The following is a 17444-nucleotide window of genomic DNA, read 5'->3' as shown; positions in this document are numbered from 1 at the left end:
CCACTTGGGAATCTAACATAAAACCTTAAGGCGCCAAATGCAGATAGCTCCTGAAGTATATAAAGGCATCACGGACCTGAACAAACTAATATACGACTATAACTCTTTAACTTCCAACATCTCAACAATTCTATAGTTGGAGAGCGGATAAAGTTGAGGTTTTAAATCCCCCAAATCTCCGGAATGAAAAGGAAAGAAAAAAAATGAAGATTTTATATTACTCTGGGAGTCCTAATTGCAAAACAGAGCCACAACCACAAGTAGAAATGAAAGAATTTCTTTGCTGGGCCCAAAATTTAGAGCTTTTATGGATACCAAACCTTCAGTTTAGCAGCTCTTGGCTGTTATTAGAACCATATCATTGTTACATAAGCAAGATAGAAAGAGAAAAAAAAAAGGGTTGAAATTCACGCAATAAAAGAGAATGGAGCAAACCTGCTATTAAATTTCCTTTAGATTGATCATATACAGAAGCAAATGAAATTAATAAAGGAAGCACTTCTCAACAGACGCGTTATAGTAGCATCGGGTCCATACCCTCTGCCTTGACAAATTGGCTTTCCATCCACTGCTGCATCTATTCAAGCTTCCAGAGAATCAAACTGGATACATTTTTCTTACCTGAAAAAAAATAAAAAATAAATAAATAAATAAATGAAGAATTAGATGAGTTCATATAGGAGCATAACCAGTACATCCATGAACATGATCCAGGCAAAGCCAGATCCATATTTAAACTCAACACTCTTACTTCAGGTCAGAATTGTATTGGAGGGCTAGTGCTTAAGTTCTATGATTCCAGTTTATTTCCACTTAGATTTGTGGTTGGAGTTCTTCATCTAAATACAAAAGACAGTTCCTTATTCATAAAGGAGCATTATTTGTTCATAGACACTTCCAAGTACAATTGGTTTCTTGGGTTTACGCTTCGATATATTATTTAGTAACGAGGATAGAAAAAATATAATTTTATACATAAAGACCAACCAGCAGACAGAGAACATATTTTCTTGCCATGTGTCATTCTTCAAGAATTCTCATCTCCATGACTCCAAGTCCTGGTTAATATATAATTTTCAGGGCAAATTTTTATTATCTATCCAGATACTTAAGAGAAAGAGCTTTTTTTCTTCTTCTTTCATTTTTTTCCTCCACTGGTCGATAAGAGGTTGATACAAACCTATGATTTTGTCCTTTTTTTACAGCTTTTCTTTCCTTAAAAAGGGACAAAAAAATCAGTCATGTAAATCTCAGTGAAATTCACAAGTACACAATGGTACTTATATAAACTTATTGACAAGGCAGAAGCAAATTTCTGGGAGACAAGAAGGAAACCAATAGTCCAGAAAGAAATAAAACAAATTTACATTGGAAGAGTTAATACGATAACAATAAGAGTATCAGCTTATACCAGTAAGTTGGTGTATGCAGGTATTATAGGTGAAAAGATAATGATAGTATGAACTTCACCAGAAGGATACATATGTTCTTAATAAAAAGGGCCTAGCCAGTGCAAGGGGCTCCCACCATTGCGGGGTATTGGGAGGAACATAATGTATGTTCTTAATGAAAACTAATAAAATGGATGGACAATGTAATACAACATATTCATCTCTGCACTTGTAAATCTGAATCTTCTTGTTGGTTATCCTCAACTTTTTCTCTGTAATTTTGGTTAAACAGCTTTGTAAAATAATAGTTGCTTAAATTTTCTCCTACAGTATAGGAGTCAGATATGTCAAAGTTATTGTTTCAAGTTCAGCACGTATCCTAGTAAAACAAATATAAATTGCAGGATCAAATTATTTTAGAGTTATGAGGGCATTAGAACCATATTCATAATAAGAAATAGGCCTAAACTTCTTTTCTAGGCCAAAATATACCTTTAAATAGCAGGGAACACCGAGTCTTTAGCATTGCAGCTTTTCTTTATTTTAGAGCAATAGCAAGGCTTCCGCATACAGAATACTGAAGAAAAGAACATAACTGACACAGAGAGATGGCATAGCTTCTAACAGCTCGTTGACATACCAACAGAGTCAGACTTGTATCCCTACATATCAACAGAGTCAGACTTGTATCCCTCTGCCTTGACAAATCGACCTTTTATTCGCTTCCGTACATCAGCTCTAGCTTTCCGAGAAGCATATCGAATTCGTTTCTCATACCTAAACATAAGGGCATGAAAAGAAAAATTAGATGAGTACACAAGGGAGAATAACTAGTAAACTTACATGAAATGATATACAAGGAAAAATTAGTGTCGTGCTTTATGTTCTTGGATTTCATCTCCATTCAACATTTCAGGATTTGTGTGTGAAGCCCTTGCTCTCTATTAAAGAGATGAGTCTTTTGGTTAAGTCATAGTTGATCAAGTTGTAGCATCTCATACCCCTTGATTTTTCTTGTGTGGTTTGGAACATGGAAAATGTGAAAGATTAACCAATAAATATGCTAACCACGAAAAAAACTCAGTGTGGACATGCATAAGGACCACTTTAAAAACCTGTCATCATTAAATCCAACTCATAGACATCAAATAATGTACACGTAGTTTTGGGTTATGGCTAGTCTGAGTCATGATTCTAGCAAGCAGTTGCATGACCAAAGCAGTGGTGTGTTTCTGGTAGCTCTGCATAAATTTCCTATCCATGTCATAAACATAGGAAGAAGGTTCTGGAACCAACAGTTATTCCCAACATATAAAGGCATGATTGGTTGTTTTGATAGTTGGACAAAGGGGGAATTCTCTTGCCAGGCCACATGTCAATTCTATTGTTTTACTATGTGTAGGGATCTTCCATTTGTCTCCTTCATGATCCAAGTTCTTCAAATAAAAGCATAACATTTGCACATGGAAAAATCAGAATGGAACCAAAGATTAACCCCATGACTAAATGTAGAAGTGGACAACATGTCCACTAAGTTTTGGCGCCAACCACCCTGCCAAGCGTCTGAGAATAGAACACATGCTGGAATGCTTCAAGCATTTTTAGTGCTGGAAACCCACTTCCTGAAACATAAACCTTAAGGATCTAGCAAACAATATTTTACAAGATCTTGAATTTTCTTAAAGTCATCCATCACATTATACATTCAAAGTTCCTTATCTTTGCATATATTATTGCATAAGCTGTTCATATCTGGATAGGCTGATCCTTGTAGACATAGGAGTAACCTTTGAGTTGAGTGTCCTGGTTTGAATTCACTAAGCCAGCTGAAGGTTTGGTGTGGGATATAACAACTCTGAATGACACAACCTTCTCAAGACGATTATACTCCAGAGTTTTTTTGCATCTTGAGGAGGTGACTGAAAATCAAAAGTTATTTTCATCTTTTGATTTTATTTCCAGGAAGCCATAAAATACGGGAGTCATACAAACAGTTCAGAACCACTCTAGAAGATAAAACTCAGCTTCTCAAACTGGCCAGAGAATCAGTAAATTGCCTCCTAATCTAGTCAAATTGGACACCTGCAAAGTGCACTTCATGTTATCATCTTCGAAAGAAGGGATTAGAGAGATACTTAGAACTTACATCCGAGCCTTCTTCTTCTCCTTATACCTAATCATGGCATTTTCTCTTGCTTCAGAATGTGCACTATCCAGATCTGGTGAATTCCATGGTGGTTCCCCTTTCATGATGTTAGGTGAAATTCCGCTGTCAAGATAATCAGAACCACTGGTTTCAGCACTGGGCTTTGAAAGAGAGAATGACAAACTTGAGGATGGACAGATTGTATTAGCATAATCAATACTTCCAGCAAAGTGATGAGCTTGATCAGAGGAACCAATGTTCTTCTCTTCAAGAGACGACTGAGTAAAGAAATTTGATTGAGCAACTGAAATATCCTGTCATAACAGAAGAAGAACCAAATTACAAGAAAAGCACAACACTTGGAGCCAAAAATTAGAATGGCAAAATTAAAATTCACAGAAAACAAGAACAAGTACGACAGTCTTATTTCTCTAGTGGGCCAGTAATTGGAGAAGTTATAAAATACATGTGCCCAAAACAAAATAAGGAGAAATATTAGTTTGGCCACGGAGAGAGAATTATGCATCACTCTGTGTTGACTGGACAAAACTTTCCAATCACTTCTCTCCTTACCCTTCATATTCCCTCATACAATTGCTTGTCAAACAACTCTTAAATCCAACATCATAACCAGGATTTTCAATTATCATACGCTTCATGATTTGTTTGTTCATGACAATACAGATTCCTAACGTTTGATACTACACAACGAAACAAGGACAATTTGAAATCAATTCTCTGAGTACATCCAGAATTTTCTGAATGTCCTACAAATGTAGGGCAATGGAAAAACACAAAGGAAAAGATGAAATTGAGCAGAAGATACAATTTTTTTCTGAGAAAGCATAGAAAAGTTGGACTTACTACAAGTTATGAATAAATTGTGTGACATTCTTTCGCTAACTTTTTCAATTCCGCATCCCTCCGACCTCTCAATGTAAAAGACATCTCATTCTTTTATCTGTAACTTGTGCACCTAGAACATATAATTGTTTGGAAATCAATTCTTTCACATGTATTTATCCTCACATCTTGTGCTTTCATATTGGCAGCACATTAGCACGACTTAAACTTTTTCTATTTTGTTCACTTTGTCTAAGTTATATTTCAATTCATGTTCTTTTACTCTAATAATTACCCCTGCCATGGTGTGGGGGAGTTGTGCTCTATGTCCTGATTTGTAGAATAAGAGACAGTAATCAACCTCCATTGCTCTTGTGTAACCATTTTCTGTTCTTTCAAAGGATACATCATTCTTTGTCAAACAACTGGCAATATCTTTCTCGTGAAATGCTGATCTAGTTAGATCTTGATCAACCCCAAAAAGTTCTTCATAGTTTCTGAATGTGAGATCAACATCTGGAACATTAAAACCATCGTTGCAGCCAATTTCTTCACAAATTCCAAGATCTTGCATATTTTGAGACCACACCTGCACTAGTAAAAGAAAAGGATCTCAGATGTTTCAAATGATATCACTGCATGGAATGATGTAAAAGAACACCATAACCATTCATTTCCGATATTTGAAAGAGAAATGTTATATTATTATGAAAAATCCATGGGTAGATGAAGTTGGTTTCTATCATCCAGTGTCAGGACATGATTGAGAACTAAAAAGGGCGGAGGGGGGAATAGACATTCACATCAACAACAAAGAAACTTTCAAGAGTTAAGACATCTTTTGTGGTGTTTTGTGGGGTGGGGGGCGGCGTTATCCATAACTCCTTACTCTTGAAAGCTCATTCAAGTTAGATATGATCAGTCACTCTAGTAGAAGCAGATAGGAAGGCTCAAGCCTATGAAATTTAATTTTAAAGATGTGTATGGTTAGTAGGTAATGACTAAAGCCTCAGGAATTAAGATTGAAACCTCAAGGAATATAGCTACTATTTTTTGTACATGGAGTATAATACCAGGATCAAATCTGAAAAGGGTAAATAGTGATGCAGACTGCAATTCTATAACCCGGTCAATTCTTATTCCCATTTGTGATGTAAACATCTTTGCTCAGAGTTAATGAGAATATTCTTCTCAAAACATGATTTTTACTTAATCACTATAATATCCCACCCATTACAAAATGAAAGACAAAAGTCATAAGATATCCCATTTCTTTATGGGATCTAGTAACTGGCATAGATAAGTGCATCTTTAAAAGAAATGATAGTGAACTTTGCTGATAAGATGAGACAACCAAAGTTACTAACACTAGGATTGCAAATCAGAAGTTTGTATGGTTTCCAAATGTTCCTACAAGTATTTCTTGGACATGGAAAATTTTCAACACATTTTCTTATCTCCCTATACAAGATATGACATGAATCACACAATCAAAACTTTGATTGTTTTCTCCATTTTTGATAAAGAAGCAAATACTCCTATTAATAATCACCACACCTGATTAGTCTGAGAAGGAATTTTGCACTGCCAAAAGTCACCATGCAATGGAATTCCAGAATTTGAGGAAGAATTTAGAAGCTCCATTTGAGATAATGGCAAAGGAAGAGGCTGCACCAGCTCATGATGTATTCTTTCCATTTGAAGATCAGCACCAAGACCTTGAGGATGTGGGCAGTGCTGATCAAGATCTTCAGAGAGCTTCCCTGAAGTTTTATCTTTAGTCAAATATATGTCAGGTTGCACTCCATTACGAATCAAAGCTGGTTGATCATTTCCATCATTGAATTGAAGCCTTTCCAGGTCAAAAATCTGTTGCAGAATAAAGTCGCTATCTGGCTGCAGTTGATTTTCACAAAATATGAGCAAGATTCATTTGTCTCAGATATCAGTAAACACAGATGACTTGGATGCAAATGAATAATGTTCACAGTGATGAGAGAGAAGATTTGTGGTCTTCATTGTGGTTCATGAAATGACTAAATAGAAGGGGAGAGAGAGAAAATGACACAATAAAGATGTAATCTGCTCAATACTAACAGGACAGTTGTTGCATCAAAAGGGATCCTGCAACTTTATTTTCCCTGTTTTTCATTTATTATTTCATAAGCTTGTCATTTTTGTGGTTGGTGGGGCCTTGATGCTCAATATGTTGAGAAATTAATAATTTCTTTATACCTAGGTAAACTTAATCATTAGTTAAGATAGTATTTTGCATTTCAGGGGTTCAAAATGTTGAGATGCTTGCAATGAAGCTTGGAAACTAGTTCTTTTTCATGGAAGAATTCACTCTAAAAGGCATAATAAGAGATCAATATATAGAAAGTTGATAATGGAGTGAGTCAAAATATGTTAAATAAGGTAGTAACTTAAGCTCACTTATAGTTCTGCAACTTAATTAATTGTTAAGTTTGTCTGGAATTCTTGACCCGTTTTGAAAATTGACCCGATCCGACATATTTTGGCAGTGACCCGAATGGGAAGTTTTCTGAGATCTGTGATGGAAGCAGAGGGTTCAACCGGATCGACCGTGACCCGATGGGTTGACCCGCGACTTAGAATATATATATAATGTACTGTTGCTTGTTGAGAAAGTCATTGTATTTTGGGGTTATTCGAGCTAAGGTTTTAGGACGTGTTTTCTTGCTGCTGCTTGGGTGTAATCTCTCTTCTGCATAGTGAAACATCTTCTTCTTCGCCCGAGGACGTAGCACACCACCCTGGTGTGTAAACCTCGTTAAATCTCCGTGTCGTGCAGATCTATTGTCTCTTTATTTTTCGTGTTTCTTGGTGTTTGATCTAACATTAATCTATATGTAGCCACAAACACAATTGCGTTGGTTCATGTCATTGATAAAAATAACATCTTCTGATGGATAATCTCATAAATGTAATAAAAATCAATTTACAAAACAGTTGGATTCTTTTGCACATGGAGACTACTAAACAGTTTAATACAGCCCATGGCATGCCAGTATTTTTGTCCATGAACCCTTCCTTTCTGTAACTGGATATATAGACCAGATGTTAACCTAAAAAAAAAAGAAGATATATAGACCAGACAGTTGTTGGTTGAGTTGTCTAAGCTCAATATGGAGTTCCCCATGTAGTCTTCCTTGTCAAGAGTACTTACCTCATCCCTTATTATTTTCATTTTCATATTTATTAGTGGTTTGCTACAATTTTGATGCTAATTAAGGACTACTATTACACTAGTATCTTGTCTGTTCCTAGTCACTGAAGATTAGGAAACATGACCCTGTCTCTTATTTACCATAGCCAAATATTGTTGATTGTCAGACACACAATGCTTTATGATCATTTGATTTTTTCGGAAATGACAATATGGCAACAATACATTATAGGTGATAAAAAACTTATCTTGTCACCTGAAACCTGTGGTGGTAGACTGTTCTGTTCTAAGAAAAATCTGAAACATTTGATTTTTCAAGGAAACCTTAAAACTGTATTCTGAATGTTAGGAGTAAAAACCTCGATCCCTTTGCCATTAGCTGGCATATAAATGTATCTGAATGATCTCTGCCACTAGCAGCTATAAATGAATTCACTTACAAAAGTTAAAAATATTCAAATTTCATTTAATCAAATGAAAACAAGAGAAGAATCTATAAAAATTAGTTAGGCATATTGAAAAAGAGGGGCCATTTTCTGGATAAAAGCTCAAAAAAAAGTATAAAGTAAAACCTCTGGAATGCTAATTCCAGTAGCACAGAATCCTCTGCATGGAGTCAACTTAAGGTCCCTAAGATTTGGAGTTTATGCATTGGACAATTAGGAAAAAATCAACTAAGGCCAATAAAGACATGCCAAACTAAATATTGTGAATGTTACATCTAGAAAGAAAAGTTCTTTGAAAAGTGCACCACATTCATAATGGACCACCAAATGGGAGTGGAATCAGTTGATCACCATAATCTTTAGAAAGGATGCAGTTATGCTGCATCAAAATCCTGTTCCTATTCAAATTTTTTGTTAAACTGGACTCCATCCTGTAACCTTGGCATTACCTACCTTAAATTTAAGGACATCTCATAACAAGCAAGATAGAATGGCATACTTTGGCACTCTCAACAGGGGAGATGTAGCACAGAGCAATGTGGTGACTTCAAATGTGGATGGTTAGTAATTATAAATTAATGAACAAAAGAATACGGTTACAAGCTAATAGAAGGATGCAACAGTGTATGTGATTCTACTTTATGAAAAGTTTCATATAATGGATACAGGAAAATTTCAGAACGGGGACCTAAGATGAGATTTTGTATTGTTTTCCAGCCACCACATTTCAGCCTTTTAAGAAGAAGATCATATATATATATATATATGTGTGTGTGTGTGTGTGTGTGTGTGTGTGTGTGTCAAAAGTTCATTAGGATGGGCCCATCTTGATTAGCTTACCAAGGTGGCTCACCAATTTTTATCCACATGACTGGACGATGTGGCAATTCTGACTATTGGATAGAAAGGTCTAGGATTGGAATAATTCTGGTCTTGAAGAGATCATTATTACCAAGTTTGAAAAATCAATATATCGTCAACTTGCTTCCATTATCTTGTCCTTTATTTCTCAGGATATGAGTGCTTTAGAAAGCCATTCATAAGCTCAAACCCCCCCCCCCCCAACTGATTCGTAAATTTGAAATCATTTTTTACAATGTTTATTATATAGGAAACTTGTAATTCCAGCTATCCAAATACAATGAATCAGGGAAGGAACACAGTCATCCATGCTTACCAGCTCTGATTAATGATATCATAGAGCCATCATGAAGCTTCTGACCAATTATAATGCATCAAGCACAGTTTGAATACAAAAGATAAGTAAAGCTAATTAGGTGATGGGACAAGTTAAAATAAGAAAATAATTGAACTAGCAAACCTTTGGGATTAGCAATTCTGCCTACCTTGCTTTGCAAATTACTTGGACCCACTTCATCATCTGGTCTGAAGATAGAGCTGATGGAGTTCGCTTCAGATGTTAAAGAAGATCCTTCAATCCATGGCTTCGAACCATTAAAATTTGATGCACTTGGAGCCAAAGCACCAGATGAAACAGATGCTACAGCCACATCCTGAGAACTATTAGCCCGCAGTTTATTCAAGTCATAGCCCCATAAAACAGCAAAGTCACCAGCAGGAGGGCAACCCGTGTAACTAATCATCTCTAGCCTTTTATGTTGAGCAGAGGATTCATGCAGATTTTCATCACAACCCACACACATAAGCATCCGATGATCCATGCATCGAAGAGAAGCTGGATGGTTTCTGCAACTTTCACAAAGAAGGGCTCGGTAATGTCGTCGGGATAAGGCATTTGCTGAATGAGCCCGTGAATCACATGAAAGGCAAAGATGTGCTGCATCTGCCTTACAGTAAACAACTGGTCTTGATTTTGCACAGAATTCACAAGGCTTCTCCATTTCTTTACTTATCTACTCTTAACCTTAAACAAAAAAAAACCTTGAAACCTGCTGCTACGGCACTCCAAATTCAAATTCAAGCTGTGACGGTTGAAATCAAATCTCGCAATAGATTGATCCTGATTAGTAGCATCCATTTCATTTATAGATCTCTGATCAAGGATCCAAGATATGAAAAATCAAAGGATCCTGGACAAGATTGCATTCCCAATTAGAAATACGGAACACTAACTATATGATATAAACAGAAATTCTCGAAACGAAAACTGAACCAATGACTATTCCATCCGACTTCTCTTCCTCAGAAAAATCATGAAAATCTTTAAATCCGGAAGAAGAAAAATGGATTCTGGATCAAAACTGATCAATTGTAGTTCCGAAAGAAGTAAATGCTAACCTTCGTTCGACCTTAATCAAACTTCGATTCAGTATAAGAAATATACAAAGATTGGGCGAGACGAAGAAGAAGAAAGTAAATTTCTGTTAAATAATAAACCTAAAGAAAGAGTTTTAAGTGAATATCGCCATTAACAGAGCTTCAGATGTGGAAGACTGAGCTCTGCTGTTTATGTTTAGCCTGTTTAAAACTTCACCTTCTCTCTCTTCTTTTAGTTTTTCTCTCTATCCTCGCGAGTGACTTTTCACTCCTACGTGTCCGGTTTCGGCGAGAACTTACCGACGTGGAAAGTGACATATTGACACGTGTGGGTACGTGTGAAATGATATAAAGTGCTTGTGAAGTCGGCAAAGTGATCCAAAAGTTTAGCTACATAAACCAATAAGAATTGGACACGTCCTATAAAGACTATAAAAGACGGCTACGTGGTTTGCGCAACCGAGATGGTCCCCGCCAAGACAGAGAGAAGAGAGAAGGGCAAAAGGTAAAAACACGTGAAAACCGTTGAATGAGACCCAAGTGCTAGAGCTAAGGTCGTCGTAGACCCCGACTATCTACCCTCGGATCGGAATATAGTGTCTTGATGTCCAAGCTTAATGGCTTTCAGATTTGGCGAAGGAGAACTTCCAATTGAACACGTAGACAACAAAGAACACGTCACATTTTAGTCACAATCCCAAAAACTTGAAATAAAAAAAAAGTCTTACATTAATTGAAAGGATTACCTAAACGTGACCCTATAAATAAGGAAGACGACCCAGTTTCCCTTATCCACACTAAAGAGGAAACCTCTTACACACGGTATCTGACCCTTGGATTGGACAAAGGAAGATAATTTTGACCGCGAGAACACTAGAGTAAAGTTTAATGATGATGAACAACTGCTAATTTAGATGATGAATTGTGATGTACAAAAAATTCATGCTCACAAGTATATTTCAAGTTTGAACCTCGTGACTTTTACTTAAAAATGTGAGTTTAAGACGACAGGTTTCTGAGCTTATAGGGTGTCTACTTTTATTATACTTTTAAGGTGGGACATAATGTCCAAGAATCTAATCATAAGATCACATCAAAAGATTCTCTCTTCAACATTGTCTATGGATGAGGGAAAACTTTCTCCTCATAGGAAAAGCAAAACTTTCTATCAAAAGAAAATGGGAAAAGCAAAACTGGCTTGTCTGGCATTGAAAGGGATAATAATATTGGATATCCATTTCTGATTTTGGACTTTTTCCTGTTAAAGATTTTAGGTAGGGCTTTTGAGTTCAATTATCAGGAAAAGGTGAAGGGCCACATGATAGAAATCTCATTTCTGGAAACAAAACGAACCAATCAGATTTTGGAAATCAATTCCTAATGGGCCCCCAGTTACAACATTAGAAAATATTATTAGTTCAGACTTCAGACTAATGCCCAGTAGTCCCTTTTTCCATATCCGTAAAACAAATTTCAACAAATTCAAATGTCTTCATAAAGTCTCTTCACTTGCCACACCATTTATTTCTCAAATTTCTCATCCCGATCACTAAGGAAATTTAAAATTCCTCATCTCATGCTTATATAAAACATACTAAACTGCAAAAGTATGATCCTGCTGTGAAATAGAGCACTTCTAACAGAAGAAAAAAAAAAAAAAAAAAAAAAAGCCATTGTCAATGCCTCAGTAATAGGGTGTTCCATTTTTAACAATGTAATCCAACAATTTCAGAAAATAAATGTACCTTCAATTCACTTACCTTCTATTATTCTCAAGTTTTCTTCCATCCTTCAATGGAGTTGTTTCCCTAAGCTTCTCGTGCATCGTGCACAGGTTTCAGCCAGTTGAGAACATAAACTAAAGCATAGAATTGTCAACCAAGGATAATCAATAAATTAGCACACTCAACTGACTCATGGACTCATTGGCAAAATAGATGAACAAAACCAAGGATGGTGAAAGCAAGAAAATTAAAGAGTTCATCAGTTCTTGGCTCTGAGAGAGTTATTGTCTTTGATCCGGGCACGGTTATCCAGCTTAACAAAACGCTTGAGTTCTTCATATGGAAGAGTTTCCACATTCTTCCTCCTCAGTTCACTCAATGCTGGTTTCTTATCTAACAGGTGCCACAACCAATCAGGGTATTCAGAGTCTGCCATGAGCTTGGGGTCTGCCCCATCCTTGAGTATATTGGCGCCAACCACTGTGGTGGACTTGACCTCTTTGCTGAGTGTGGAACCCTTTGGAGCATCACCAGCCCCACCTCCTTTCGAGCCCTTCTTTGCTTTTCCACCACCAGCTGCAAATGTTCTGCGGCTCACTATACCAACTGCCTCCTTGGAGATGATGTATTTCAATGACCTGGGATAGCTCATAGCCATTTCTAATCCCTGCAGCACAAAAGAGTTGTTTTTTTATTATTATTTATGTTATAGTGGACAAACAAATGTAAGTGCATAGGTGTGCACTATCATAACAAGCTGAAACTATAGATCTGATAAATGAAAAAAAAAAACCATAAAAAAATAGCAAGCCTTTTGGGAGGCTGAATGGTGAGCTCAAGAGCTCAGCTTTTGTCTCAATTTTACTGAGCCGACAATCAAAGACAAGGGAACTCTTGAGGAAATCCGAAGACAATACCTTGCAGCAATGCCTCTTTCATCTCTACTTAAACCAAACTTACAATTAAAAATAAGGGAACTTTTATTGAAATGACATGTAACATAGGCATAGAAGGGCCAATGTTTAAAACATCCAGTTCCATTACTTCTTACTAGTTGTGATGATGGGAAAAACTGGTCTCAAAACAGAAAACATCAACATCTATGACAAATGACTTGGCTTCCTAAAAACTAGATCAACTTCACTGGATCATTTTAGTATTCATAAAACCTGATAGGAGAATAATTCCATGCTTGGTCAACTTAGAATAAATATATAAATTGATGACATCTTTCATATTCGAATGCAGATAGCGCTTGTACCATTGAGTTTGTTTCTGTTTCCAGACCTCATGTAACCAAAGCATTAACTTCCCTAAGTACTGTCACAAAAGAAGGAATACCAATTCTGGGGTCCTCACTATGTCAGCTGACCGTTATTGTACGTGCACATAGAAGGCAAATCATTTTGCAAGCTTACATTTAGAGGCACAGCCTAATCCCTATGCATAAAGCAAATTATGTAACCTATCCCATATGCGAACTGAGAATATGAAGGATGTATGAGGATATTCCATTAAAGTTTTTAGAGTGACAGAAATCCTCCGTATTAGGTGAAGAAATGTGTGCATGTCAACTTGATTCAGAGTAGCAGATAATGATTCCATTAGAAAATATGAAATTATATGTAAAGAGAGCAAACAACAAGAACGAAACCTGAAACCCAGGTAACATATACACCAAAACGATCACAACAAGAAGATTTGGTAAATTGGAACTTGGAAGAAGCGTCGCTTGTAGACCCCACCCCCCCCCCCCCCGGGGCACCTTTGCCAAATCATCAGCCACACCATTAGCAGATCTTGGCCAACATTGAAAAAAAGAAAAAGAAATAACAGGGACATGGGTTTTCTTAGAATGTGCATATATCTCCACAACCCTGTGCTATATGAACTCAATCACTATAAAACCAAGGCTAAGTCACCCAGAACAATCAAGTTCAATCACCCATTGGAAGAGGGAACTCTTAAGCCCTTGATTACTGCCATTCTGATGCGGATCCAAATCCCAAGGGCTGAAATCGGATCGCTTAGGGCCCACTTAAACACTCAATAAAACAAAGGCAACACCCAATAACAATTGTATTGAAATAAAGCTTCAACTAAATGGCAGAATTGTAATTAAGCTGAAGTTTCCAATGAAGGTGGCAGTTTTGTAAATAAATAGAACTTTAGAAGGGAGTGGCAGACTTGTAATTAGATGGAACTAAAGGCCAAGCTACAATATGCTAGTAAAAGGGTAATTTAGGAACCAGGGAGAAAATAGGACAAGAGATAATAAGGAAATAGAATTGAGGGTAGTACGGTCAAACCAAGGTTTTAAAAAAACCTAAACATAAGAAGATTTCTCAAAAGGGAAAGCCACGTTCAAGATGGGGAGGGGTATACTTGGAACTAAGAAATAAAATAGGTCCACTGAGAATAATAGAAGAAGAGAGGGGTATTGATGAAATTTAAGGTAAAGAAAACAAACCCTTCACTTTATGAGGTTGTCTTCAACCTCTCGACAACTCACAGAGGGGCGGTAGGACTGAAAAACGAAAAGAAAGGAACCTTGTTGATACCTGTTGGCTGGGGCTGCTATTCCAAGCAAATCATCACCACAACCTGATCTTCCCAAAGCAATAGATTCAACTTGGGGTAGCCTGCAACAAAGAGATCCAAGGACCTGACCAGATCTGGACAGAGAAGGATCTCGCATGCAGGAAGGAGATTTCCTACGGTTGCTTCAGCAGGCCTTGGATGGTCCTGCTATTCTGGTCGAAGGGCCCCCTAGTGGTCCTCAAGAAACCCTCCAAAGGGCTTTAGTTTTGGCTGACTGGTTGGAGAGTTCTGGCCAAGGTCGACTGTAGCTCAAACCCTGATAATGGTGATCGATCTTGGACCTGTCTCTGTACTTCAACCTGAACTTGGTGGCTGGTCTTGGATCTTCAATCATGCTCCTACAACTCTCTCACAAAAGCTAAACAGAAAATAAAGAGGGAGAAGAGAATTGATGGTGGGGTTGAACAAGAGGGAAAGAAAGACAAAAGGATTTCAGAGAGGGATAGGGAAGAGGGAAGCATTCACGGTAGCCATAAGCATCCTTCAATTGTTCAATGTTCAAAATAACTTCAAAATCTCCAAACTGAGTTCTTCTCTATTACATGACTAATATAAAGGAAAAATCAAACAATTAATGGAAACTATTCTAAAATTAGAAGCTAGCTAATTTAAAAAGAAATTAATTCTAAAACAATAGAAAATCAAATCAAAAGATATTTCTTTCCTAAGTCCATCGTGCAACTGCATCACATTCATTCAACTGTAATGAATCGAACCTCTCAATAGGACCTGAGCATGCCAAGATAGCAATGCCTTCCTAATGTAGGACTGGATTTGACAACCAAACCAGACCCAAGACTGCAGGATCTTATAAACCAAAGAACAACCAAAATTCACCGAAAAGGAGACAGCAGCAATAATCCAGAATTTAATCAGTAAACAGAATTTGAAAATCAGAAGTAACAAACCCAAATTTCTGGAATATCGACTAACAGAAATTATACCAGTAAGCAGAATCAATTAACAACAGAATTAGGACAGAAAATTGGTCACAATCAGTCACCCCAAATCACAGAAATAGTATCGATCTGATAGGACAGTAACACGGTGAATAAATCAACCCAGTAGCAGTTTTAGATTTAAATCAGAAACGGTTGAAGCACTAACAGTCTTCAATAATCAGAAAACATTATTCAGCAGTCCAGAAAATACTATTCAGATCAGCAGAACTAGAATCCAGAAAATAGAAACTTCAACCCACTAAAAGACAAAAATCTGGAGACTTCTAATATCTCATCAATGGCTGAGTAGAATCAGCCAATATTTGGATCGATCCTCACTGGTATAGGGAGGAACCTTCGACCACAGAAATGGCCTAATTGGATAACCAGATCAGCTGCTTCCAGCAGGGGCGAATCCTCTAATTTGCAAAATTTTCTGGGCAGCTGAGTGATAGATTACACACTGGTTTTGCAGCCCTAATAAGTCTTGAAAGAGATATAAAAACTTAAGGGAATAATACTTGAAGTGGACCTCCTGGACTTCACGCCGCAAGGAGTCAATTGGATCAAACCCCAATTCCTTCAGCCTTGATCAAACACAAGACAACTCTTCATGAAGAAGACAATAGCAACAACCATTATTTTTTTTATCAAAATCATTCTAGGCTTTTAGGAGCCTCCTCTTCTTTATTTATAATGTTAATGGGGGAGGGAATTACAAAATAGAAGGTTCCTCAAAAAGGAAACCAAATATTCTCCTAATACAATAGTTACTAAAAACTGAAATTAGAAACTAACTGAAATTAGAAACTAGTTGAAAAAGGAAACTAACTACTAATGACTTGACTCAATTAATAACTTGACTCTTAAAGAAACAAATATAACTCAAATCAAGCCCAATTAAAAAGGAAACTAATGAAAATGGAAACTAACTAGTAATCCCGTATTCAATCTTAGACCCCCCCTTTTAGACCCATAAAGTGGTCTATTACACTCAAAACACATGGGATCAAAGGCCCAACATGTATGGAACCCAACCCTAGCTTATTCCTAATAAAACAAGCCTATTTTGTAATTAATCTGCAACAACTCTCCCCATCTTGAAAAAATTCGTCCTCGAATTTTGCAGTGATAAGGAGGAAACAACATGTGCGTAATAGCTTTAACCATTCCCAAACAAAATTCTGGTTGCTTGTAGACTTTTGGAAGGTAGTCTTCAAGGTGTGGAGCTTTCTCTTCAAAGAACCATGATGGCATAACAAACTCTATATGCTCAACCTTTGAATCAATACCAACTGCGAATGTCGTGTGCATAGAATTGTCAATGTTGGTAACCTTCTCATCAAGGATTGGAACAAACGCTTCCTTTTCATCATGAATCTCAAAGACTTGTTGTGGAGTTCTTTTAATCACTACCTCATCTTCCACATCTTTAGTCTTGTCTATTATGCTCTCTTCAATGTAGAATCCTTCACTGGAGTCTTCTTCCATGGTTTCAGTCTTTGAAGCTTCAAGAACATACTCTTTAATGTGAACCTTGACTTCAAGTTCTTTTGGTTTGAATAGAGATATCTTCACTTCACATAGAGGAGTTGTGGCTCTTGGGGTTGCTAAAGTGTTAGGTTTAGTGGTTGAAAAAAATTTCTTGACCTCCCCAGCTTGGTAACTAAACCTTCTACCTGGCTGTGCCATAAGTTCCTCTGCTCGAAGAGCCTTGTCAAAGCAATCTCTCACTGTATACACATCAGCAACACCAATTCCTCTATTAATTTCAGCTCGTAATCCCAGTCGAAACTGAGAAAGTAATTGCCTCTCATTCTTCCTAATGCCTGTGCAAGAATAAAGTGCATCAAACTTATTCATATACTCCACCAGAGTCATATTTCCTTGACGAAGAGAGTTCAGTTGGTCTTGTATGCGAGCT

At 37.0% G+C, this 17444-nt stretch overlaps 2 protein-coding genes across 8 annotated transcripts; both read right to left on the bottom strand.

Moving 5' to 3' along the window:
- Nucleotides 1-263: 263 nt before the first annotated feature.
- On the bottom strand, nucleotides 264-11803 carry LOC122079877 (zinc finger protein CONSTANS-LIKE 9-like). Of its 7 annotated transcripts, XR_006140553.1 has the most exons (7): nucleotides 10276-11803; nucleotides 9363-10067; nucleotides 5938-6276; nucleotides 4676-4969; nucleotides 3538-3851; nucleotides 1884-2168; nucleotides 264-621 (listed from the first exon to the last, which is right to left on the bottom strand). XR_006140553.1 is itself a non-coding variant. In XM_042646638.1 (6 exons), the coding sequence occupies exons 1-5, from the start codon at nucleotides 9876-9878 to the stop codon at nucleotides 2054-2056; spliced, it is 1578 nt and encodes a 525-aa protein (XP_042502572.1). In that variant the 5' UTR covers nucleotides 9879-11803; the 3' UTR covers nucleotides 264-621; nucleotides 2032-2053. The 7 variants fall into 7 exon arrangements, 2 of the variants coding, with proteins under 2 accessions (XP_042502572.1, XP_042502571.1); XR_006140552.1 differs by having other exon boundaries at nucleotides 9363-11803; XR_006140554.1 differs by having other exon boundaries at nucleotides 4682-4969; nucleotides 9363-11803.
- A 131-nt stretch (nucleotides 11804-11934) lies between these two features.
- LOC122079878 (54S ribosomal protein L37, mitochondrial-like) lies at nucleotides 11935-12679 on the bottom strand. The gene has a single exon (XM_042646640.1). The coding sequence runs from the start codon at nucleotides 12634-12636 to the stop codon at nucleotides 12238-12240; it is 399 nt and encodes a 132-aa protein (XP_042502574.1). The 5' UTR covers nucleotides 12637-12679; the 3' UTR covers nucleotides 11935-12237.
- Nucleotides 12680-17444: the final 4765 nt, after the last annotated feature.

The sequence above is a fragment of the Macadamia integrifolia genome, chromosome 5 (assembly GCF_013358625.1).
Source record: "Macadamia integrifolia cultivar HAES 741 chromosome 5, SCU_Mint_v3, whole genome shotgun sequence".
Lineage (NCBI taxonomy): Eukaryota > Viridiplantae > Streptophyta > Magnoliopsida > Proteales > Proteaceae > Macadamia > Macadamia integrifolia.
The sequence above is the reverse complement of the archived record's forward strand: the minus strand, read 5'-3'. Positions and strand labels throughout refer to the sequence as shown.